The sequence below is a fragment of the Vanacampus margaritifer genome, chromosome 2 (genome assembly GCF_051991255.1).
Source record: "Vanacampus margaritifer isolate UIUO_Vmar chromosome 2, RoL_Vmar_1.0, whole genome shotgun sequence".
Lineage (NCBI taxonomy): Eukaryota > Metazoa > Chordata > Actinopteri > Syngnathiformes > Syngnathidae > Vanacampus > Vanacampus margaritifer.
This window is the reverse complement of record NC_135433.1, coordinates 25,984,253-26,009,243: the sequence shown is the minus strand read 5'-3', so window position 1 is coordinate 26,009,243 and position 24,991 is coordinate 25,984,253. Positions and strand designations below refer to the sequence as shown.

General features: G+C 38.9%; 3 protein-coding genes and 1 non-coding gene across 6 annotated transcripts in view; 2 read left to right on the top strand and 2 right to left on the bottom strand.

The window, feature by feature from the left end:
* Positions 1 to 218: 218 nt before the first annotated feature.
* Positions 219 to 15,884, top strand: gsg1l (gsg1-like). The gene is made up of 5 exons (XM_077559804.1): positions 219 to 723; positions 7,097 to 7,144; positions 9,912 to 10,064; positions 12,998 to 13,109; positions 14,494 to 15,884. The coding sequence occupies exons 1-5, from the start codon at positions 435 to 437 to the stop codon at positions 14,816 to 14,818; spliced, it is 927 nt and encodes a 308-aa protein (XP_077415930.1). The 5' UTR covers positions 219 to 434; the 3' UTR covers positions 14,819 to 15,884.
* trnar-ccg (transfer RNA arginine (anticodon CCG)) lies at positions 14,151 to 14,223 on the bottom strand. The gene has a single exon. It is a non-coding gene; the product is annotated as a tRNA-Arg (tRNA).
* A 5,070-nt stretch (positions 15,885 to 20,954) lies between the features above and the next one.
* Positions 20,955 to 22,939, bottom strand: hoatz (HOATZ cilia and flagella associated protein). The gene has a single exon (XM_077555788.1). It carries the CDS (start codon positions 22,591 to 22,593, stop codon positions 22,144 to 22,146), a length of 450 nt encoding a protein of 149 aa, XP_077411914.1. The 5' UTR covers positions 22,594 to 22,939; the 3' UTR covers positions 20,955 to 22,143.
* LOC144042796 (myosin-14-like) overlaps positions 22,248 to 24,991 on the top strand; it is a 31,992-nt gene continuing 29,248 nt past the window's right edge. For 2 of the 3 annotated variants that reach the window (XM_077555781.1, XM_077555779.1), the window contains exon 1: positions 24,418 to 24,467. In XM_077555781.1, the coding sequence (XP_077411907.1) occupies positions 24,436 to 24,467 (32 nt within the window). In that variant the 5' untranslated portion in view covers positions 24,418 to 24,435. Of the gene's footprint in view, positions 22,599 to 23,788; positions 23,948 to 24,417; positions 24,468 to 24,991 lie in introns of those variants that run through there. The other variant, XM_077555782.1, reaches the window with a different exon arrangement.

Here is a 24,991-nt window from a genome sequence, read left to right as displayed (position 1 = left end):
CCGAATGTGTGTGTTTGAGGATTTTGGGTAGGATACAGTAAGTGCGTGTGTGTGAGAGAGAGAGAGAGAGAGAGAGAGAGAGAGCGAGAGAGAGAGAGAGAGAGAGAGAGAGAGGGAGGGAGGGGGAGGGAGAGAGAGAGAGAGAGAGAGGAAGGGAGGGAGGGGGAGAGAGAGAGAGAGAGAGAAGGACGCCAGTGCGCGTGCTAAAAAGTCCACTCACAAGCAGCGGGGACGTGGACCAAACAAGTCCTCCTTGTCTTCACTCTCCACTTCCGCCAGGACCACCTGACTGGAGCGGCCACGGGAGTACTAAGAAGACAGGGGGCGTAAAATAAGAGGAGCGCGCGGTTCCCTGGCCCGTGCGCCATGCCGCTCGCGCCTCACGCCGCCTGACGCGCCTCCCACCCCACGTCGCCGCCGCCTTCTCCGCCACCATGAAGACGACGCGCAAGTGCCGCGCTCTTCTGTCCGTGGGCCTGAACCTGGTAGCGCTGCTGTTCTCCACCACGGCCTTCATCACCACGTACTGGTGCGAGGGCACGCAGCGGGTGCCCAAGCCCAACTGCAGCGCGCAACGGCGCCACAACTGCATCGACTACGGCGTCAACGAGACGGACCAGAGCAAGGTGCACTACAGCTGGGAGACCGGGGACGACCGCTTCCTCTTCAGACGCTTCCACACCGGAATCTGGTACTCGTGCGAAGAGAACATCCACGAGGCAGGTGGGTGGAGCAGTGCGTAAAAGCGGCAGCGTGGAGACGCGCGAGCGACACATGTGCGTGCCCGCGTGTTTGCATGTGAGCTGTCAACAATGACCAACTTTTGCGTGTGACGTCATCAGACGTATCACGGCTCTGATGCGCTTAAGGAATCTGGGAGGAAAGGTTAAAACAAACTTGGTTCTGTCTTGACCACATACATATAGCAAACTCATTGTTGAGTGACTCAACATTGCCTCTGCAGGTTGCAACAAAGTTCTGCGCTCCAATTTGCTCTCTCTCTCTCTCTCTCTCTTTTAAATGTTCTTGTCTCAGTCGTAACGGAGCATCTGTGCAACCCATCGGTTACTTCGCCTCAAAAGTGCTGACGAAAGAAACATTACTGCTGAATCCAATCATTATATATATATATATATATATATATTTGAAAGCATTGAAATTGACGTTTTGTCATCCGCTGTGCGATTTTTAAAAAAATCATGTGATTGTTCTTTGTATGTCTATTTGTGTTCCCCTGCTGCACACATGCAGTAAAGTGCACGATTACTGCTGAATCCAATCATTATATATATTTGAAAGCATTGAAATTGACGTTTTGTCATCCTCTGTACAATTTCAAAAAAAATCACGTGATTGTTCTTTGTATGTCTATTTGTGTTCCCCTGCTGCACACATGCAGTAAAGTGCACGCTATCAAATTGGAGAGTCACTCACTGGATTGGATGTCCACCAACGTGTCTACTCTCATGGCTTGCCACCTCCTCCGTGCGCTGGGATGTAGTCACCAATGAGTCACAGCAACACTAAGTAAAGGAAAATTAAAATGCCCCCCCCCCCCTAAAAAAAAAGATTTAACTGGAAACTAATTGCATGTATTTGATACATGCATCAGCGTCAGAGCAACAAAACACTTTAAGAGGGGTACACATACATAATCAAGCCAAATTCAAACATTTCGCCCCCCCCTTTCTGTCAGCATAGATCCGATTGTAAGATAACTGTAAAGATAATTTTGAGTGATTATAGTGTGGTGTGGGGTAAAAAAAAAAATCAATATTATGACTGAATTGTAATACTTTTCCCTGCATGTGATCATCATAAGCCAATACCTGTTTATTGTATGTATCTAAACGATTATCCTGTGGTGTTAGAGCACACACATGCTGGTAATTGGAACATATCCAGTCTTTTCCTTCCTTTCCAAACAAAATCAGCATTTAGGGCCGACTATTGGAAGTCTGTGAAAGTTGATCCAAAGCGATTATCTTGTTTATTATTATTTACCCTCCTCAATCTTCTTGGGAAAAATTAACTTTAATTCTGTTCAATATTGACAACAAATTCTTCCACATGTGGTCAACACAGAGTTGGGCTGAGCCACAAACACTGTAATTTTGACAAGAAACTGTACAGTAGACAATTAATCAGGGTACACACATACCGACAATCAGGCCAAATTTCAGCATTTTTGACCTATTCCAATCAAAGACTGCATGGGCCGATTATCAGATGTCTGTAAAAAATGATCCTGAGCGATTATCCTGCGGTGTTGGGTGTTTCAAATGAATTTTCCTCACTAAATTTCTTTAAAAAACAGTCAGAGCCTGATGATCGTAAATGTTAAAGATGTTATGTGATCCACAGATTCAGTGATTGTGACGTGAAAATGAATGATAGCCATTTAATCAGGGTACACACATACTAATAAAGAAGCTCAATTTTAGCATTTTCCATGCTTTCCAATCAAAGTCAGCATGACCCCAAAATCTGTTAAGATAATCCTAAATGACTATCTTGTGGTGTGGTGTGTGCTAAGTTTTGTTTTTATTTTATTTTTTAAATGTTTCATATTTGTAACTGGCAAGCCTGTTCAATATTTACAATACATGGTAATTGTAATTGTGATGTGAAACAATGGAACAATAGCCAGATAATCACAGAACACATGTACCGATAATCAGGCCAAATGTAAGCATTTTCCTCCATATGCATGACCTGATATCTCCAAAGATGATCCTAGATGGTTATCCCGTGTTTCAGGATGTGTTAAGAGTAGGGCTGTCAAACAATACATTTTTTAAATCAGATTAATCACATTTTAGAATTTTGAATAATCACGATTAATCTCTTAATAAAAAAAGGCTTTTTTATCAACATTTTTCCCCGCCAAATTTGAAGAGCACTGGTTATGTGTTTATTCTTTTGACATTTAATGTTATGAGGACGTCTTCAACATTTTTTGATCCACTACTCATCTTCCTCTTTTTGAAATCAGTTAATTACTTGCATAATTTAAAATGGAGGAAAAATATTATAACCCCAATATTTTGACATGGACAAATATTCTAAATGTGATACGAAAACATTTATTAAATGCTTTAATTTAATGCATGTAATTATTTTATTGCTAAAACACAACCTATGCTACCTTACACGTAGCCATCCGCTGTCAAGGTAAACAGTAATCTATGGTCAAAATTAATAGTGTGATTAATCTTTGTTAATTTATGATTAACTCATTCACTGCAATTGACGGCTATTGACGTAAAAAAATTATTTGAACTATTTCTATTAGTTTAAAAATGTTTCCACTTTTGTTAACAAGAGTATGAAAACCTAGAATTTTTTATTGTACATTTAGAACGGATCTAAAATTTGTGATTAATCGTGAGTTAAATTGTGAAGTCATGCAATTAATTACGATTAAAAAAATTAATCGCCTGAAGAAAAGAAAAGATTATCACAAATTAGGAGCGTCAGGCGATTCATTTTTTAAATCGTAATTAATTGCATGACTTCACAAGTTAACTCACCATTAATCACAAATTTTAGATCTGTTCTAAATGTACAATAAACAATTATAGGTTTTCATACTCCTGTTAACAAAAATGGAGAAAAAAATGTTATACTAATAGAAATAGTTTAAATGAATATTTGACGTCTATAACCGTCAATGGCAGTGAATGAGTTAATGCGATCATTTTTTGTGATTAATTAATCAGTTAACGCTTTAACTTTGATAGCACTAGTTAAGAGTGATTTAAAAAAAAAATAATTAAAAAAAACAGCTGGGCTTGATGATGGCAAATGTTAGACCCGTTCAATACTTACGACCCATGGAATTTGATCGTACTCTTTCGTATTTTTTGTCAATTTCGTCAGTACAACAGATGTGGTTATGTGCGTTCAGTGTGCTGTGTTGATCACACAAATGTCTTTTTTTGTTTTGTGGCATGGAGCAAGAGTCCATTTGTGTCCATCCACTTCTACATTCTAAGGTCCTTGATCGGACCAATGTTTGGTCTCCATTTAAACGTACGGGTTTCAAATGGTTCCAGAATCAATAAATGGACGATTAACCGCACCTTGTACTCCGTCCTGTGATCTGTATTCATAATGATCACCTAGGAGCTTCTCCAAGGTGGCCCCCGGGAGCTTTACGAATGAGCGATACAGGTTCAGTTAGTGTGTGAGCATTGATTGGCCGGCTAATATTTTTTATTACCCATGCTATTCTCTAATTATCCACATGTCTTTAACATGTGCTACTTTGTACACTCAAGATATGAATGATTAGGTTTACCTGCAGGCAGTCAATGCAGTGGTGGTGGAAATTTGTTCTACTGTGCAACGCATACATTATGGCACATGGAAATAAATTTGTGTCCTCTTTTATTCTGTAGAAGAGATGCAAGGCGGGGGATGCGGCTCTTAGGGAATTAAAGGAAATTAGTTACACTTATCGTAAACATGGAGAGGAAAAGGTCAAAGCTGAGAAACAAGAAAAGGATGCAGATATGAAAATGACCGTTTTATTTTTTACTATAGGATGTTATTTTATGGAGGGAGGGGTGGGTTCCAACTTGAAATTGTTGATAACCTCTTATGTTTATTAACATAGTACTTTATGACCCCCTTATATGTCTCTTTTATTAGTCTCTCACCAATATGCTTGCTTGTGTGTGTTTTTTTTTAAACAAAAATATTATAGGCGTGACGTAATTTCATACTCGTTTACTAGCCTCTCGCTAAAATTCTTGCTAACTATAAATGATTGAAATAATTAGCAAGTATATAAAGCACAATATATAGCACAAGTATATAAAGGCACTCTAAAGCAGCTATGCCAGCATGCCAGCTTGAAGCCCAAGTCTACACGCTGTCAGACTTAAAAACAATACATAGTCCGCCTTCCTCGCTCTTCCATCTCTCTCTTCGTAATGTGTGTGTACTGTAGGCCTACAACGAGGCACTCTAAAGCAGCTTAACTGCAAGAAAAGTCATAGCTGGCTAACTAATTGCATGTCACAATTGTGCCGGATAACTCCTGATGCGAATGAAAGCGCCCAAGTTCTTATATCGTAGGGTAGGACGACTCATGCCAAACTCCATAATTTGTGACACGGCGCCGTTTTAGACCTGCCCAAAAAATGTGGCAAACTAAAATGGTGAGAAACAGTTTGTTATATCTCCGCAATTCAGTAGTACATAATTCTCAGACTTTGCACGTTTTCAGCAATTTTGTATGAACGTGTAAATCTCTGAATTCAATGTAAAGGGTCTTTAAAGTGAGAGGTTGTCAATGGTTGACTACGGCTTGCAGCCTTGATTTTTGTGTGATTTCATGTACCTGAGTGGAATTTCAGTGATTAGCCAAGCTGCTGAGTACGACGATGATGTTTTAATATTTATTTTTTGGCCTCCCCCCCATTAGGTTTTGAAAAGTGATACGACCGCATCGGGTTAAAGATGAAGCGTAATTACATTTTACATTCACGTGGGTAATCAGACGCCTTTCTCTGCTTGCTGCATTTGTGGCGCAACGACATCACCTGTTTTTTCTTCTCAAGTTAACCTTGGAGATGATGAATGGCGGATGACTACGCCGCGCTGGAAAAACATAAACACGTTGATGTACTTTCATCACACGACTGTTTGACTATTTGACTTTCTGATCGTAGTGTAAAACTGTGAACCATTGTCAACAGTAAACATATAATGCTAAGTCTACTTTGGGTAGAGCGACTTTACTACTGCTTATTTAACCTGACTATATTACTTTTAATAAAAAAAAGATGTGTATGTGTTTATCCTATGATGCTTTCTAAACTGAGTAGTTGAAATACAATTGTATCTCAGAGCATCTGGAGTTAATTCATTTGGGAATAAGGGTGTGCAGCATGAGGCCATGACCCTTACCAGTAAACCAAAATGATGATTGCCATTTTAACAATCTGACCTGTTCTATATTGACCTAACCCCCCCCAATTCCAACCCATAATGCTGTGTGTCAAGCAGGGTGGCAATGGGTCCCACTTTTATAGTCTTTGGTATGACCTGGCCGGTGGATTGAACCCACAACCTCCCAGTCTCAGGGCGGACACTCTACCACTAGGCCACTGAGGTGACATAGTCGCAGGACTTCACTTTAACTCGTTCACTGTCATAAATTCATTTAAAAGAAAGATTATTAAAAATTAGGGGCAAGAGGCGATTATTTTTTTAAAATTGTAATTAATCACATGACTTCATTAACTCACAGTTAATCACAAATTCTATATGTTCTAAATGTACAATAAAAAATTCTAGGTTGTCATACTCTTGTTAACAAAAGTGAAAAAAAAAGTTAAACTAATAGAAATAGTTCAAATGAATTTTTGATGTTTATAGCCGTCAACGGCAGTGAATGAATAAAAAAAAAAAAAAAGAAAATTCAGGGCGTCAGGCAATTAAAGTTTTTTATCGTAATTAATCGCATGACTTCACTAGTTAACTCATGATTAATCACAAATTTTATGTACAAAACTAAATGTACAATAAAAAAAATCTCACTTTTCAACAAAAGTGGGGACAAAAATTTAACTATTAGAAATAGTTCAAATGAATTTTTGACGTTTATAGTCGTCAACGGCAGTGAATGAATAAAAAAAAATAAAAATAATTCAGGGCGCCAGGCAATTAAAGTTTTTTATCGTAATTAATCGCATGACTTCACTAGTTAACTCATGATTAATCACAAATTTTATGTACAAAACTAAATGTACAATAAAAAAAATCTCGATTTTCAACAAAAGTGGGGGAAAAAAATTAAACTATTAGAAATAGTTCAAATGAATTTTGGACGTTTATAGCAATGGCAGAGAATGAGTTAATATTATTATTATTATTTTTTACTACAAATAGGAAGTATATAATATTTAAAGTAGGGTGTGCATAGTATTATGTTGCTTTGATTCTTTGCTTCTTTTTCTGTTGTCGTAATAAATGCGTGGGTGCGTCTTCTCCGGGCTTAATTCCCAACCGCTCTCACCTTGTCCTCCGTTGCCTCTCCCGTTGGTTTATCTCCTTTACTCGCGTGTCTTTTTGTGCATCTCAGGTGAGAAGTGTCGCAGCTTCATTGACCTGGCCCCCGCCTCGGAGAGAGGTGAGTAATGACGGCCATTACGCGTCCTCGCCTGCTCGAGGAAATCACAAAGCAGAAAATGGATGGCAAATTGAGTCGATGCTGAAAGATAGGCCTTCATTCAATCAGTGGGTCATACATATACATATTTTCTGTTTACCTGCCTGCATACATTGTCTACTTATACACATAGTATGTACATCATATCATACACTATCCACCTATCTTTATAATCCTAATAATTAAAAGTTAATTACGGTACATACATCTCGTCATACACAATCGACCCTCGTACAACCAACCCATCAAACACATCCTATCAAATACTATTACATGCATTCTATATTAAACTAAATACATCTTATCATGCGCTATCTGCCTACCAATGCACATCCAATCATACATTACTGTAGAGTAAATATTATTACTCTATTTAGAGTAAATTTGACTTTATTTACAGTGAGACCAAATAGACTCAGTAGGCTAAGATTTACACTGGGAAGAGAGTAAAATAAAGAATTGAAAAATAAAAGTCTCTCAAGGATTGAGGAACGAACTCACAACCTTAAGCTTGAGAGACTGCCACAGTATCACCTGAGCTACGCCCATCTTACCTCTTATCTCCAAGAGACCAAAGACATCGTTTTTGGTCTCTTGGAGTGATGAAGATTCCAGCTGACACGAGCGATATACTAACACACATCAGAAGCTGCGTGGCTCAGGGAGTAAATTGCCTGCCTCCCGAGCTAAAGGACGCGAGTTCGTTCCTCAACCCTTGAGTGAATTTTTTCCCCCAATTCTTTATTTTGCACTCTTCCAAGTGTAAATATTACTCTAAAACTGAGTCTATTTGGTCCCACTCTAAATAGAGTCAAATTTATGCTACAGAATTGTACCACTGTACCGAATCTATCTACACTACTACCTTACATATACTGTATATCATGTCATACGCTATCATTTACATCCATGACCTGTTTATGTAATATGTTCCTGGTCTAGGAAAATCTCAAAGCATAACCTGCTATGCACGGTCCCCATCTTTCTCATTCCTAAGTAAGGCCAGCGACAACAAACATGAGGTTAAAGTTTTATTCATTTTAGCTTCAGAGGGAGAACAATGCCAAAACAACAAACAAAATAGGTCTAAATGAACCCTAAACTTTCTTACAACAAAACACCAAGGTCAATCAATAGGGGAAGACAAGTTAAAAAAAAATGCTTCTGTCCAAGTCAAAAGACAACATCGCAGCATTCTCTAAAGTACTCACACCAGGATGACGGATGCAAAACACAACACTTGACCCAGATGGAAGTGGGAAATTGGGACGAGCCGCAGATAGCACTCAACAGGTGGTTGAAAAAAGTCATCCTCCTTGCTCTGACCAATCCTATGGTGATATCAGGCTGGGCCTGCCAATCCGATCAGCTCAACTGTGGAAAACAAAAGATAATAGAACATGTAATTATACATTGTAAAAACCATGACAGGGAGAGAAGACACATTTTTAATCTCTTGGAAAAAGAGAAATTGAATAATAGTAAAAATTGTCAAATTCTACATTGTTTCTTGAAGTGTACAGATCTGGCTGAGAGAACATAGGGAAATTTAGAATCACGTTTTATATAGATAGCATATGGTTATTATTATTCAGGGGAAGTAAGTTAGTAGGCGTATTTTTCACACTCCATGCCAGTAGGTGGCGGTAATGTACCTAAATAGTTCTTGCCAACCACCTTAAAACACTGCTACAAGTAGAAGAAGCAGCAGAAGAAGAAGCTGCTGCCCCTGCTCACAATAAGGCACACATACACGTGCAAAGATTACCAGCAAATAGATGTGAAAAACAGAATAGCATACCATACATATACTAACAAAAATATTTACCTACTTGTCTATATACAGTACATGCATCCTACCATGCATTATCTATCATACACGTATCTTATGTATGTAACTTCTTTGACCTCAGCTACCACGACCACTTTTTGATGTGAGTCACATTTGTTGTTGAAAAGCAAGCGAGTCCTTGCGCTTCGACCCGCTGTCACACCGTAATCTTCCAAATGCTGGCGTGAAATCAATGGAGATTGGTCACGCTAGTCTTTTCACCTCCTCGCTCGTCCGTCAATCGGCCACCGGTCGCAAGCCTGCAAGTGTCGCTTGCTCTCATTTGGTACCTGATGGGCAAGTTACTATGGCTAAATTGAAATATACTTGATTTAATAAAAAAATTCAATTTAATTTGTAATTATTTTTTGATATGTTAAACAGATGTAAAAAAAAAAAAAAAAAAAAACTTTAATAAAATAGAATACATCAAATAAAAAATTTGTTCATCTTGTGTTTAAAAGCAAATAGATAAACAGAATTAAATAAAAATCCCTCTTCATTACATTTGTGCATGAAGTGTGACAGTGAACGGCAAAAGGGAGCACGCACAGGGTTACAACTCGGCCTGATCTCGGTGGAATCAGATAATCTTTTAAAATTGTGTCGTGAGTGTCATGATGGCACAGCTTGAGCCTTGTAGCGCTCCAACACGTGAAGGAGGAGAAAAAAAGAAACAAACCGAGAGCGTAACAGCGAGATTCCCTCTGGACTCAAAGTTGTTGTGTTTTTTTAAACATGTCCATCATTTTTGCAAACAACACATATTTGTGTTCTATAGCAATCATTCAAATCTAACTGAAAGATGTTTCAATACATTTGTCCAAACTCCCCAATTTCATCACTTTTTCCCAATCCTTTTGAAGATTCCCTAATTAGTTGTGCGTGTTGTGTCAGGCGTGCTGTGGCTGTCCGTGGTGTCTGAGGTCCTGTACATCCTCCTGCTAGTGGTCGGCTTCAGCCTGATGTGTTTGGAGCTTTTCCACTCCAGCAACGTCATCGATGGACTGAAACTGAATGCCTTTGCCGCTGTCTTCACTGTGCTGTCCGGTAAGGTCAAAGTCTCAAATTAATTTAAATTATAACGACACTTGATGTGCAAAGGAAGTGGTTCCAGACTAACTAACTAACTAACTAACTAACTAGTCTTGATGTGCAAATTTGGCTGGTTACTAACTAACCAACCAACCTTGAAGTGCAAAAGGAAGAGGGTGCAGACTAACTAACTAGCCTTGATGTGCAAAATTAGGTGGTTACTAACTAACTAACTAACCTTGAAGTGCAAAAGGAAGTGGTTCCTAACTAACTAACTAACTAACCAGCCAACTAAAAAATTAGCCAACCATTTAACTACTTACTCAACCAACCATTCAATACCTAACTGATTAACTAACCAACTGACCAAATAATGAAGACCGATTAAACTGACTAACTGGGCAAACACTTGACTAACTGACCAACTGAACTACCAACTAACCAATGATCAATAAATCAACCACCATACTACCCAAACGACCGACCACTGAAATAACCAATTAATAGTGATGTTAACATTCTTTCCGAATTCTCCCATTGCTTTACATGCTTGGAGGAGATAAAATAACATTTGTCTGCGTGTCGCCTATCCATCTTGTCAGCATCAAACGTCGAGAAATATTGGGAAGTGCAGCTTCGTGCGAGGTCATCCGAGTTCAGAGGTTATCCTCCGTGTTGGTCCGTCAGGGATTGGAACTGCCTTAAGGCTCTTACACAACGACGTGTGTGTCTGCATGGGTGTATGTGTGAGTGTGTTCTTACACAAGAAGTTGGCATCGCTGCCACCATTCTGCAGATGCCAAGACAGCATCTTGCATTAGAAGTGAGCAACGGACTCTTCCTTTTATGACTTCTTTTCATCAAATCTTGAGCACGTGAGGAGAGGACCACCAAGAGAAGATCTCTGCCTTCCTTTGAGATCCATTAAATAATGTCTAGGAATTGGAATTTCCATAATCAATAAGATCAATATTTTATCTGAGTATTTGTAAAAAGGCAGATTTAAAGATTAGGAGTAACGTAAAATGACAACTAAGACTTACCATTTTAAAAACATAATTTACAAACTTTTTAAAATGGACTCCCAATTGCTTTCTAATGTGTGAGTTGTTTGTCAGCTAACCAACTCAATAATCCATTACCAAATGCCACAACTAATAAATAAGATTTGACCAACCAGTTAAATATATTGGAATGTCCAACCAACAAACTAACCCCCCAACTGACCAGTCAACTATTTACATTTGAAATTTGATAAACCAATAAACCAACCAAGTAAACTACTTACATTAGTAATAAACTAACTAACAGATAAAGTAGATTTTACCAACCAATTAAATGGATTTGATCAACCAATTAACAACCAACCAACCAACTGAACAGGTAATCATAACTAATGAAATAGATTTGACTGAGGCTGAATTATAAAAAAAGAATTAAAGCAAAAAAAACTGAATATATATACTGTAGCGATTTACTATCAGAAAAATGTAAATTCTCCCCTAAATTTAACAGGAGCAGTTTTGGGATTATATTGCGAAAACACCATTTAGAAATATATGTATGAATAATAAGTAGCAGACCCACTAAATTGTAAGAATGCAGCTTTGGACTGGTCATCAAAGCTGCTCTAATTAGTAATCCACTAATGAGTCTCTTTCGTGTTTCTCTGTTAGCTGACGTCTCCGACCGCCGTGGCCCTTACGAACCCACTCGGTCCACATAATAATGTGACGCACGTTTCCTAGAAACCGGAGCGGATGCGTCGTCAAGGTCGGAGAGGAATGATGCTCTCTTTATGGCCCGCTGTAAATCTCGTACACTTGTTATTTACCCCTTACACACACACACACACACACTAACACTTGTTTTTGTGTCATCGTGGGGACATCTCATTGACATAATGCATTTACTAGCCCCTCCCCCTAATCCCAACCATCAAAAATGATTGCCTACCCCTATTCCTATAACCCAATTCAAACCTTAACTCCAAAACGAAGTCTTGATCCTCAAAAAGAGGTCTGAACTTGTGAGGACCACCAAAATGTCCCCACAATTTCAAGTCGGTCCTCACGGTGGTAGTTAAATCATGAAAAACACGCGTGTATGGGCCGCACAATGTAGCAAAGACAAAAGCACACACACGCACACACACTTAGCAAAACACGTGGTGGCGTTTGACAGAGTGTTAAGATGTTGACTGATGATTACGTCCACACGTGCAATTGATCCAACGCCCCCGTCGGGCAGCTTGTATGGATCAGTGGGCGTCGTATGATGACTAATTAGCATAATGATAGCCGCTCTGATTGACGACTGCTGAGCTCAGCTGCAAAGTGGGGCTGGACATCTTTCTTCATGCTCAGTCTGCCTTGTTATCCTTTGGCGGGCCGTGTCTTTGGTACCTGTGACTGAAACCTTTTCCACCTCTTCATACCACCCCTATCATGTATGTAGCATTTCCATTAGAAAAAAAACCTTACAAAATGTAGTTAACAGTGGCGTTAGCCGGCTTGACAGCAAACAGCAGCATGACGGAAGATTTTACCAGAGGTCCGACTGACAGTCAAGCAACTAAGGATAAAATGTCCTTTGAAGAAAATAAAAAATGAGATTGAATTGGTATTTTACAGGCGACACCCTTCCACTTCTGGTTCATTTTTTGGAATCAAATCATTTACCTCTATTGAATTTTGCTGGGTAGTGTTGTAAGATGAATTTGAAATCATATTCAAGTGTTTTGAGGTCCTACGTAGGCTTTAAATTGTTCATTAACAATGAACATTTTTGGTTGGGAATTTATTATTTGTGATTTTTGCCAATAGTGTCAAGTCTTTGTCCGTAACACCCGTGAATAGAGGAGGACAATACTGGAATTTAGCCTTTGAACAAATGATGATGCGTTCGAGTGTTCTGTAAGTGTAAATATTTACCTGTTTGTGTATCAGGTCTTCTAGGAATGGTGGCCCACATGATGTACACCCAAGTGTTTCAGATCACTGTCAGTCTGGGTCCTGAAGATTGGCGGCCTCACAGCTGGGATTATGGATGGTCTTTCTGGTGAGTTTACACACATTTCTTTAAGTAATCCAAAATCTGAGCGTGTAACCCAGGTAGAAATTGAACCCAGATCATGAGGATGACACCTTGTCCATTAGGCCATTGGGCCTGTGGAACTATTGAAGTGCAGTTGATCTCAGGATGCAAAAGTCTGGTAGCCCTTGGACCCAAACAAAACTGCATTTTTGGGTGAGAGTTGGGTTGAAGGAACAGGATGAGGGTTAGGGGGTTAAAGGTAGTTGACACAGTGTGAAACCCAGGTAGAATTTGAAACCACAATCTTTAGCTCCAGAATTTAAAACCTTGTCCATTTGGCCACCGGGTGTGTGAAACTAGAAATTAATTGAATATTTCAGGTCAGCGTAGGAAAAACTGAGTCCCTCCCTCCACCCTCCTACATGTGACTGTCCACAAAGTCTTGGTCCTCCCAGGTCAAAAAGCTATTGGCCCTGGATAATCCATGGTCAAAAAGTTAAATAAATAAATAAAGCTTTAGCATTAGGCTTTATGATCCAGTGTGAGAATCTGGTTGATTGATCGATTTATTCTTCTCAGTCTAAGTCCTTCGCCTTTAGGGTTAGCGGTTAGGTTCCAGTCAGTGTAACTGAGTTAAGGTTAGGATAAGGGCATATCGTCAATGGTTACAGGAAGCAAATATTTTGATTATCCTTAGTAAGCTCAGGAACCAAATGTCAGTTAGCACGCCAACCTACAATTGGATTTTAGGGTTAGGCTGCAGTTGGAAAATATGGGTGAGGGTTAAGGTGTGGAAGAAAAGGAGCTGTTTTTGTTTGTTGGCATTGATGGCAACTTCATGAAGAAGTCCCTACTACTTCTATCCACCACAAGCCAGTTTTTGACCCTCTCTAATTTCATTTATGAGGTGAACCCACAATTCTAGGTGGCAGAGGATGATATCCAGTCCATGAGGACATTGGGTCAGTGTAGGTTTGGAAAATGCATTTCTTGAATTTCACAGGTCAGGTCGTATTCAGTAGTTAAAAACAACGGTGAGCTTATGGAGCTCATGGAAGAACCACATAACCCAGGTGGGACTTGAACCCACAATCGCCAGCTCCGGAGGCTGATGCCTTATCCATTAGGCCACTGGGTCTGTAACTTTCTTTCCAGGAATCAAAATTCTTGATTGTCTCAGACTAGTTTAGGTCGAATGGAGTCCAGTGTTCCTAAATATACATTAACTGAGAATGTGACCCAGGTCGGACTCACACCCCCATAGGCCACTGGAACTATAAAAATAGCAAGTCTGGGATGTACTCTCCTGATTCTACCATGTCCATGACCAGAGCAGCTAAATCAGATGTCTGAGTAGATTTTGAGTGGAATCTTCCCGTACTTATGTTGAGATTTCTCCCATCATCAGCATGGCGTGGGGTTCTTTCACGTGCTGCATGGCCGCCTCGGTCACCACGCTCAACTCCTACACCAAAACGGTCATCGAGTTCCGCCACAAGCGCAAACTGTTCGAGCAGGGTCTCCGCGAGGAGCAGAATTTCCTGGACCAGGAGGCCTTCCACTACTTCCGAGAGCGCTCCCTGCAGTCCATCTCGGGCACATTGGACGTCTACCCGGGCCCCGGGGACATACCCGGGCCCCCGCCGGATCCAGGGGTGGTCCGGACCAAGATGAGAACCGCCTCCATTGACTTGGGCGAGAACACGGACTCGCTGGGGGAGGAGCAGTGCTGAAGGAGGTCACGGAAGTGGTCCTGAATCTGGAATCGGTTCGAACACTACAATTTGAATGTGCAGACGCCTTTATTTTATAAAGAAATGACTTGAGAAGACAAATGGAAATATCAATGAAAGCAGACTTGAATTGTACACTCTGTCTATATATGTAATAACAAAGTATGACATAATATATAATGCAACAATCAATTCACTGTGTGGGATCCTTTGTAGGATGTGAATTTTTTCTCCTATTTTTTAATCTTATGATGCTATGTGTAGTATTTGAATGTCACTCATTTTCTATATATCATTACAGACAATAGCAATGACAATGTGCCGAAATCAAAGTTAATCTCCTACTGACTAACATTAGCTAATATTAGCCACAGTCACACTGTGGTTAAAATTTGAGACATTTCTACGTTTGTACGTTTAAACCCATTTATAAATATTAAACCAGATTTTTTTTTGCTTTGTAACCACAAATTGTATGCTAATACTATAACCAGCATTGAGGCAACTAGCTAACATTAGCTATGATAATTAATGACAAATTGTACATTTTAGGCATCTCTGTTTATTTATTATGTTTAAAATATTTGAAATATAATCAACTGTAAACTTCTTGTATTGTCACCCCAACCATTGGCTAATATGTCAGCCTTCATTCAAACAATAACAAACATTAGCCACAATTAGCCGCAGACATCCTGAATGAATCTTTTTTAAATAGTGCGTCTTACAAATCTCAATGTTTATTTGCACAAATAACAAATGGATGACTTCTTGCATTGTTAGCACAAAACGGTGGCTAATACGATAGCGATAGCTATTTATTATAGCGTGTAACAAGATATTGTGTACTGACAAAAAGGGTACAAATGTTTTTGTTTTAATAGAAAATAAAAGTTTTTATGTGGGATTGCTTTCATTTTGCACAAAAGCAGCAAGTAAGTGACAGCTTGAAAGGAAGTGGAATTTTACTGCGTTCCTACATGTAGCATTTTGAATCAACTTTATTTACATGCCATTTGAAGACAATGAATGTAAACAGTTTACATAACAACAACAATAAGTGATTTCTGACACTGGCTTGTGTTTTTGTTTTGTTTTTGGTTAAAAATAATTTCTCTTGGCATGGGATAATGTTTAAATATCCAACAATATTACTAGAGATATTCTGTTAATCACTTACAGCAAATACATTCATAAAATCTCATTAAAGAATGTCAGGATTGTGTTATATATATTTTAAAGACGTTGTCACATGTTAGATATGTTGTGAATTGAGATGAGATGAATGGCAAGAAACAATTCATCAACATTTTACATTCTATAATCCATAAAATATATTTCACGGAACATTCTGCCTTTTTGCATTTCCCTTTTTTAGGAAACATTTTGGAATTTCCACAAAAAATACACACAATATAAAACATTTCTGTCAAGACAGACGGCCTCCACGGCCAACACGTTGTCATGTTTAGTTTCAGCTTTGTTTACTCCGTCATGTTTTCCTTGTGTGTTTGTCTTGTCATTTCCTGTTTTATTGTGAAAAGTCTACTCCTCTCGTTTCTGGTCACTTGCCCTTCCTCGTGTGGTGATTGTGTCCACCTGTGTCCCCATCACCCTCATGTGTCATCCAATCAGTGCCCTCAGCCAGGTGTGTCTTGTCATGTCATTAGTGTTGGTGTATTTAGTCGGTTGTCTCCCCCCTGTCTGTGTCGGTTCATTTTTGCTGTTGCCATGTTCGTAAGTCTTTCGCCACGTCACGCTGACCTCTTTGCCTTATCCGGATCCATGTCATGTTGTTAGTCTCGCCTTAGTTGTTTTTTCATGTTTTGCTTCAGGTTTTGTTAGTTCCATTTGTTTTGTACTTTGAAGTTAGCTTTTTTTTTATTTGAAATTAAAACCTCTTTGTCAATAGAAATTAAATCCCTTTATTTTTTGGACTACACCTCTGCCTCCTTGCTCTGCCTTCCCGCATCTGGGTCCTAAAGCCCCCCCGTTTTGACACACGTTAACCCTCGGCAGCGTCCTTGGGGGAGGTTCCTGTCCCTGAACTTTGGCATTGAATGGATGCATAAAATGATTTACGAGTCTGGCTGGGATGTACAGATGATGGAAATCCAAGGTGGGATCCTTGAGATTTCAACAACAGGACCACAAGTTAAAACACTAACCTTGGCACAATAACCTATTTTGATGCAAAAACCCTGTCTTAAATCGAAACTGTAATTTTCAATTCTAACCTTGACACGAAGCCCTAACTCTGCTTTAAAACTATACTTTAAAACACTAACCTAACTTTCTGACTCTGAACACCTTCATTTAAAACCCCACCCGTAATTTCAAAGGCTGGCTGTGCTTAAACCCCTCCTACTTTGAAACCCAAGCCCTGGTTTGAAACCCTAGTTAGTATGAGACCCAAACCATGACTTGTAACGATACTTTCAATCCCTTTTTCTGATCTGAAACCATAACCTCAGATCCAAACCCTAATTTTAAATCCTAACTCTGATTTAAACCCCAATTTGGGCTACACCCCTAACTTAAAAACCTGAATCCTGTACTTACCCTGCCCTAATTTGAAGTCCACAAATGACAACGCAATCATCACTTCATCTTTCTTTCTTTGTTGATTTTTGCAGTCGCAGAAAGGCGCAAGTTGACACCTAAGCACAAAATCCAAGCGTAATGAAACTTTTGCGGCTTCAGAATCTATCCGTGGACACAAAATTGAGGTGGACGCTATAAAAAGTGAGCGGAAGGTGCAACTAAAACGATGATTCAAGTCCCCCTCAGACCTGTAAAATCAACCCAAAACAACGGCAACACAAATTAATGCAATGCAAATGAGCAGCACCAAACATAAAAGTGAGCTGTGTGTGTGTGTGTGTGTGTGTGTGTGCGTGTGTGTGTGTGTGTGTGTGTGAGAGCTTTAGTGTGTTACATAACACTAGCAGATTGTAAACAGCCGGGATTAAATTGGCTCTGAGATTTCGGGAGGATTTAATAATCCCGAGACAATTTTGAAAGCCTCCATGTCACTATTTTTCCCATCTTATTTTAAACCCTTCACAAAAATTGCCAAATGCCTTTATTAAACATATGTAGTTTATACATATATTTGAAGTATGCCAATCGACATTTTATTAGGTCAAAGAGTTGAAATGTTAAACTTTGTGACAAGCAAGTCCAAGATTGGAATCTAATTATGAAATGTTCATTTGAAAGCCTAATCCCGTCATGAAAGCCCAAAATTGGTTTCGAAGCCTGATTTGAAACCATTAATTAATCATGACTTGAAACTATAACCCTGGTTTGAAACCATAATTTGAAACCAAAACCAAGGCTTGGAACCTAGTATGAAAGGCTGATTTGAAAGCCTAACCTTGGTTTCAAACACCAATTTCAAACACTAACCCTAACTTGAAATCCAAACCCATGCATGAAGCCCTAATTTAACACTTGACTTGAAACCCTAATATGGTACCCAAACCGTTGTTTATAACTCTAATCTTGGCTTGAAAAACAAACCATGAATTGAAACAATAATTTAAATCTCTATTCATTTTTTTTTTTGGAGAGAGAATTTGAGTCTCTATTATGATCTTAAAATCCAAACCTTATCTTCCAGCCTTTATTGAAACCATAAATCTTGCGTGAATTCAAGAAACCCAAATTTGAAACACTAACCCTGTGTAAAAAGTCATCTGTCGTTGATAATACATGACTCGTCTGCCAAAGTGATTTAAAAAAAAAAATATATATATATATATATATATATATATATATATATTTTTTTTTTTTGTGTGCGTCTGTGTTGTGTATGTCTCCAGTCATTCAGCTCACTTTTCATTTCCAAACCAAACTTTGAGTGGACTCAACTTTTTCGGCTTTTTTTTTGTTTTGTTCTGCTTCCTGCGGGGCTCTCGGTGCCGTCCCAGCGCTCCCGTTGCGATGATGCAAGCGGCAGCAAGCGCTTCACAACTCCAATAAAAATTGCAACAAATGAAAGAGTGAACAGAGGCTGAGCCCCCGACACCAGTTTCACCGGCCCACACAAAATTGGGTCGACATGTCTATTATTAAAGTCACTAGCGCCCCCTGAAAAGTTAGAGAAAAAATCCCCCAAGACCAGCTTCAAGGGTCCACACTAAATTGCTTGGACATTAAAGAATGTACAAAAAAAGTCTGACGGGCTCATAACTGTAATTGAATAGGAAGTCAGCCATTTGGGGAAAATTCTTTTAGTTGCTCCCCTGAAAAATTGGGGGAAAAAATCATGACAGGATAAACAAAAAGGTCTCAAAATTGAACAGTAAGTCAGCCATTTTGCTTTTAAACCATCATTTTTGGGCAAATTACCAGGATTTTTTGTTGCCCCTGACACTTGTTTCACAGTCTGATAGACATGAAATGGACTGGAACTGTTGATGACAACAAAATGTGTCAATCAAGGACCCATGCCCTTAACTGAACAAGAAGTTATCCATTTTGGTTTGAAGAAATGAATCGGGTGTGCCAAAAAGTCTCAAGGACCCGTGCCTGAGAGTGAACAGAAAGTCAGCCATTTTGGTTTACTAAGCATCCATTTCCAAATTGGGTTATAATAGAAACAAAAGGATGGCGAGGCTTTGACATTCCGCTGGTGAAGGTCGCTTCAAGGTGCGCCATGACACTTGTTCTTGAAAAGCATCTTTTTACAAGGCCACCGCCACCAGCGTGCTGTAAAAGTGGCCAGCGTGTTGCTTTTACTGCAGCAGCGTGCGTATTTGCTGTCTTGTGTCACGATGATTTGCGGAGACACACTTTACTAGCACTCCATTTTTTTTCTGCTATGACACTCAAGACCAATCCCTTCACATAAGATATATAATGACACAACCTTGAATTCAAACCCAAATACAAAACCCTAACACTTATGTCAAATTTTTAGACCTGCATTGAACCCCCATAAGAATCACTGAAATTGGCTTCAAACACTAATTTGAAATCTTAAATTAAGTTTGAACTTTTAGTCTTAAAACCGTAACCTTCCTTATAGACATTAAACCTAAAATTGAATCCTAAATCTGTTTCTTGTGACTTTAAACTGGGAGTGAGATTCTTCCATCCCCCTAAAACTACCCAAATATTCGGAACCCTCCCTAATTTTGTGAGTTCGGGACGTGCTCGACTGTGTGATTACTGCCGTGTTGCATCATATAAGCTGCTCTCAGTCATTTGTATTAATTACCGTCACGCAAGCATTAATGAACAATACTTGCAGGAATCAACTCAAGGCACTTTAATAAGATAAATAGATGATTATTATTATTATTACATTACAGGAATGATCAACCCCCCGTCCCCCACCCCAGCAATCACGTCCTTTTTTTTCCCAAAGGGAAGGCAAAAATGTTGTGAACATTATGGATATTTAATTCAGTGACGTTGATGCGGCTGTTTGAAGAACTATACTACCCTCTTAAGGTCAATTTATAACATTACACAAGCTTTCGTGGATCCATCCATCCATTATCTGAACCGCGTATCCAACTGTGGCAAATACTGTACACGTCACACATTGCTGTATTTTCAATTGTTGAAAGTATTGTTAATATTTTAGTAGTAGCGGTAGTATCAAACTTACTTCTAAAACCTTAACCCAGGCTTCATACTGGAATTTGAAAATATTAAATATTAATTGCCAAAAAATGACAAGTGTTAAAGTTGAAGAATACCTTTACACGCAGTCACCGTCCTGCCTATGTTTTAGGCTACAGCACTAAAACTGGAAATTTGCCAGGTCAACTTCAAGCCTGACATACCTGGTCGGTATCTTTCCCACAGAAGAAAAACATGGAAAGACTAGAGTTTCTCGGTGAAGTTACGGTTTAAGATGAAGGCTTTTCTTGTTGCAAAGAAACTTCGAGCAAGTTGAAAAATGGCGACAAGAAAAAGTGTTTTGCGAGCTTAAAACGGTCTGCCACGTTTTGTAATCTTGAACATAACCATGATGAAAAAACAACACTCCCTATACGTGAGATGTGAGATTTATGCCCAGTTATTAGCAAACCAGGAATGGGCATTTTCTTTTATAAAATAGTTTCAATTTATATATATATATATATATATACGATCTGAAAAAAGTGTTGTTGTTTTTTTATTAACTCCTTTTGAGGAATGAAGTATTTGCACTTGTTTACTTCCCATCACTGTTTATAGGCACAACATTAAAAAAAAACTGAGGAACCACAACATACTTTACAATCCATTGTACATAATGTTACATGAGCACGTTGGAGGAATTCGAGGCATATTTGGACTTTTTCCACCACGTGAGCGTCTCCTTATCTGCAGAATAAGCCTGGACTTGGAAAATGGCTCATCTGCTTTGTTCCGGGAACTTTCTCAAGGCCAACTTTGGGTGGAGGATAACTTTAGGCTGAAAACGTTAAAGCAGTCAGGAAGCCAACAGGTCAAGTCAGTCGTGTCTTATCCTATTATGGCAACAAGTCATGTAAGCTCGTGCCAGAAACACAAGTGTTCCTTGTAAATGGACTCCAAGTGTAATCAACTATTGACTATGCTATTATCTAGAAGTTTATAAAACTACTTTGAACAAGCAAGAAATCACATTTACTGTCAATTGTGGGGGATTCAAGCACTCTAGTAATATTGGCCATGTGTTCATTAAGAAATTGTTTATTGATGTCATAAATCAAATATAAAGGCTCAGGTTCATTTTTCCACTAAAACTTCAATTCTGCTTTTCAATGGCTATTTTTAGTCTCATTCAAAGAATTGAAAGTGATTGTCTTTCCTGGCGGTTCATTTAAATGTTTGTGGGATTCACGTGCCAATATTCCATCCTTATATTTATAATCTCTCTGATTTTATAACTTTAAAGTGATATCATATAATACAATACTAAGTACTGTACTTAATGTATAAAATGACTTTTGCATTAGTTTATTCATAATATGGTACATTCAGGGCCTGTAGGTATTCCTATCAAGTTGCCCAGTGTTGTATGGTGCGTTCAGGGCCTCTAGGTATTCTTGTGGACTATTGTCATGTGATGCATTCAGGGTGTCTGGGCATTCTTCCACAATAGTGTTGGTGGTGGTGCGTTCAGGTCTTCGCAGTACTAAATTCCTATACTGTACTTGTGCTGTATTCAGGATCTCCAGGTATGTCATGTGGTGCATTCAGGGCCTCAAAGTAGTCTTGGAGGCAAATGTCATAAGGTGCTTTCAGGTATTCCATAGACTTCATTGTGGTGTGGTGCGTTTAGGGCCTCGAGTTTTATGGTACATTCAATGACTCGACGGATCTCATACTTGCGCGGTTCAGTCCAGTTGCCTGACCATCTCCTCTTCCATGTTCAACTCGTTCGTCTTGTCTTTGTGCGCCTTGTCTCGAGGCGTTCTGGGTTTAAAGGCCAAAGAGAGCAGCTCCTTCTGGATCCTCTGTTCCCTCTGGCGCCGGAGCAGGGCCAGTGTCTCCTTCCTCTGAGCCGCCATTGCCATGTAGCGCTGCCGCTCCTCCTCCCGCTGCTTCGCGGCGTTCAGGTTGGGCGGCTCGGCGCGACGCGGCTCCAAGTGGCCGCTTCGCTCCGGCCGGGACACCGGCAACCTTTGCGGGATGTCCGACGACACCAGGCGGGACTCGAGCGGCGTCGCCATGCACAAGGTGCTCCATAACAGTCGGGCGTGGGACACGTCCTCCGGAGAGGAGCCGCTGAACACTGTCAAGACGTCGTTTGAAGCTTCGATGCTGCGCTGAGAAGGTTCCGACATTACAGGTGCAATTTTTGGATAACTTCGCTTGGCACGGCGTCGTTTGGAATGGTCGTCATAGCAACGACAAAGAACCCGGAAGAAGACGAAGCCACGTTTTTTTTGTTTGTTTTTTGTCCTCGCAAAGTTCACGAGTTGAGACAGAAGTCAATCGAATGCGCTAAATAACATATGACATACAGCCTAAATGTGACGTAGGAATACGCATATTTTGCATTTTAGTAAAAACAGAAAAACTGACAAGATAACTTCCGGGTTAAGAAACATCAACAGTAACAAGAGAATCATACAAAAATATTTAAGTTTTTAATTTACTCAATACTTTGGCCGCCTCCGTTCTTCGAACAGACCACTTTGGCCCACCAGCATTTACATTAAAAGGCGACCGGAAATAATTTTGTCATATAGTTCAAACGTTTATTTTATCCAGATATTGATCAATAAAAATTGATGTACTTTTTTTATGACCACATTTAGTTATGTGAATAAATTGCTCAATTAATCTATTGTAAACAATACAATGCATTAAAATGAATAAACTAAATAATTTAACATATTTTTTTAGTTAGGGTTTCAAATAATTAGTTCATAAATGATCATTTGATTAACTATAAATAATTGTACTTGAACATGAGAATTAATATTTAATTTAAATTTTATACCTACACGCTTGATAATTATTATTTTAAAAATAATTAATTACTAAAAAAATAAATGAATAAATAATATAAAATGAAAATTATTGACTACTGTTAAAGCTATTTAAATGATTATAATATATGAATGTATCTTACAGTCAAAATTATTATTATTTTTTTTTTCATCTACAAGTGACCCGTTTTAAGCATTCCCAAGCATCAATTAGTCCCTTGGCAGGCATTATATGAATTTATATAATAATAATAATAATAATAATAATAATAATAATTACTATTATTATTATTATTATTATTATTATTATTATTATCATCAATCCATCCATTTTCCGAACCACTTATTCCTCACAAGGGTCGCGGGGGTGCTGGAGCTTGTCACAACTGTCTTCAGGCAGTATTATTATTATTAAAAATTAAATGCGGCTCTTGAGCACAAAAGCTTGCCTACTTCCTGTCTTTTCCTGATTGCTGAATGGAATTATGTGGGATTTTGTGTTGTTGCCAAATTTGGACTAAGTAGGCTGGTCTGGTGGTTCCAGGCCCAGGTGTCACGGTCTTTGGGGGGGAGGAGGAGTAAGTTCCTCACCATCTTCCCCATCCCTTTCATCCTCTTCATCAGTGGCATCTACCTGCCGTGAGTGCTCCGTCTGGAATCAAGACTTTGTCCTGCACCAAGGAGCCGAACAGACCTGAGTACAGTGAGTGGCATTTTCTTCTTTATGTTCTTCACCTTTCTTTACTTTACAATTAACTGACTTTAAATGATTTTAAGATAAACAATGACTTTTAAAATACAAATGTAGTCATATGAGTGACTTTTGGATGACTTCAAAGTTTAATATTTAATATGAAAACTTGTTAACTGATTTTTATGAGAAAATGTGCATTTTTCCTAAGAGGAATGCCATAAAAATGCCACTGTCAGGCACTGTTGGTCACCCTCTGGTGCCCTGAACTGTGGTGTCACCGTTTTGGTGTAAACGCCAAGCTTGGTTGGACACGGGGGCTGTCACACCTTATAAGGTAGCACAGTGGCCGCAAGGTGCCCATCGGCCCTCGGTGGGCTAGCGGGAACCAAATATAGGACCGGCCAAACATGGGCATCCAGGCATGGTACATCGGTGTTATCCTCACTGTGATTTTTCTGGCTTTTTGGCGACTCTGCAATGGGAGGTCAAAGCGTCGAATGCCTCATTGTGGCCTCCACGGAGAAAGGCAGTAAGTAGCATCGTATTGAAATGCAGTCAAAATATAAGTGAGTGTGATTTAGGGTCGTTCAGTAAAATAAATCAGAATGAGTTTCAATGGTTTTGTTGTGCTGCACCATCAGCAAGCCAGAAAAAAAAGAAAAAAAGGACCTTATTCATGAATTAGAGTTATGTTATGCATTTTTTAACTGTCCCATGAAAAAATCTGACTTAATTCTTATAAGATTACGATTTTTTTCACTTAAAAAAATTTTTTTTTTCTTGCAAAGGTGTAACTTTTTCTCCTTAAGAAAAAAAAGAAAAGAAAAAAAACTTTGTATAACATTCTTATTTTTAATTTTTTTTAAGGTTTTGGTTGTGAAAAAATATATAATTTTTAATCAGCAGATCTGATGATTACTGACTTCTTATTTAAATAAAAAAGAAAGCAATCTTGAAAATATTACTGTTTTCTTTGGAAAAAAAAAATTCCTAGGAAAAAAAAGTACTTTTTTTCTATCAATAAATGTTTTGTTTTTCTCAAAAAGATGCACC

What these genes read in the sequence shown, in the direction of transcription:
- gsg1l (XM_077559804.1), top strand. Translation starts at nt 435, where the DNA reads ATGAAGACGACGCGCAAGTGCCGCGCTCTTCTGTCCGTGGGCCTGAAC. An exon ending in GGCCCCCGCCTCGGAGAGAG is followed by an intron (nt 7,145 to 9,911) that starts GTGAGTAATGAC and finishes GTGTTGTGTCAG; the next exon opens with GCGTGCTGTGGCTGTCCGTG. An exon ending in GATTATGGATGGTCTTTCTG is followed by an intron (nt 13,110 to 14,493) that starts GTGAGTTTACAC and finishes TCCCATCATCAG; the next exon opens with CATGGCGTGGGGTTCTTTCA.
- hoatz (XM_077555788.1), bottom strand. Translation starts at nt 22,593, where the DNA reads ATGTCGGAACCTTCTCAGCGCAGCATCGAAGCTTCAAACGACGTCTTG.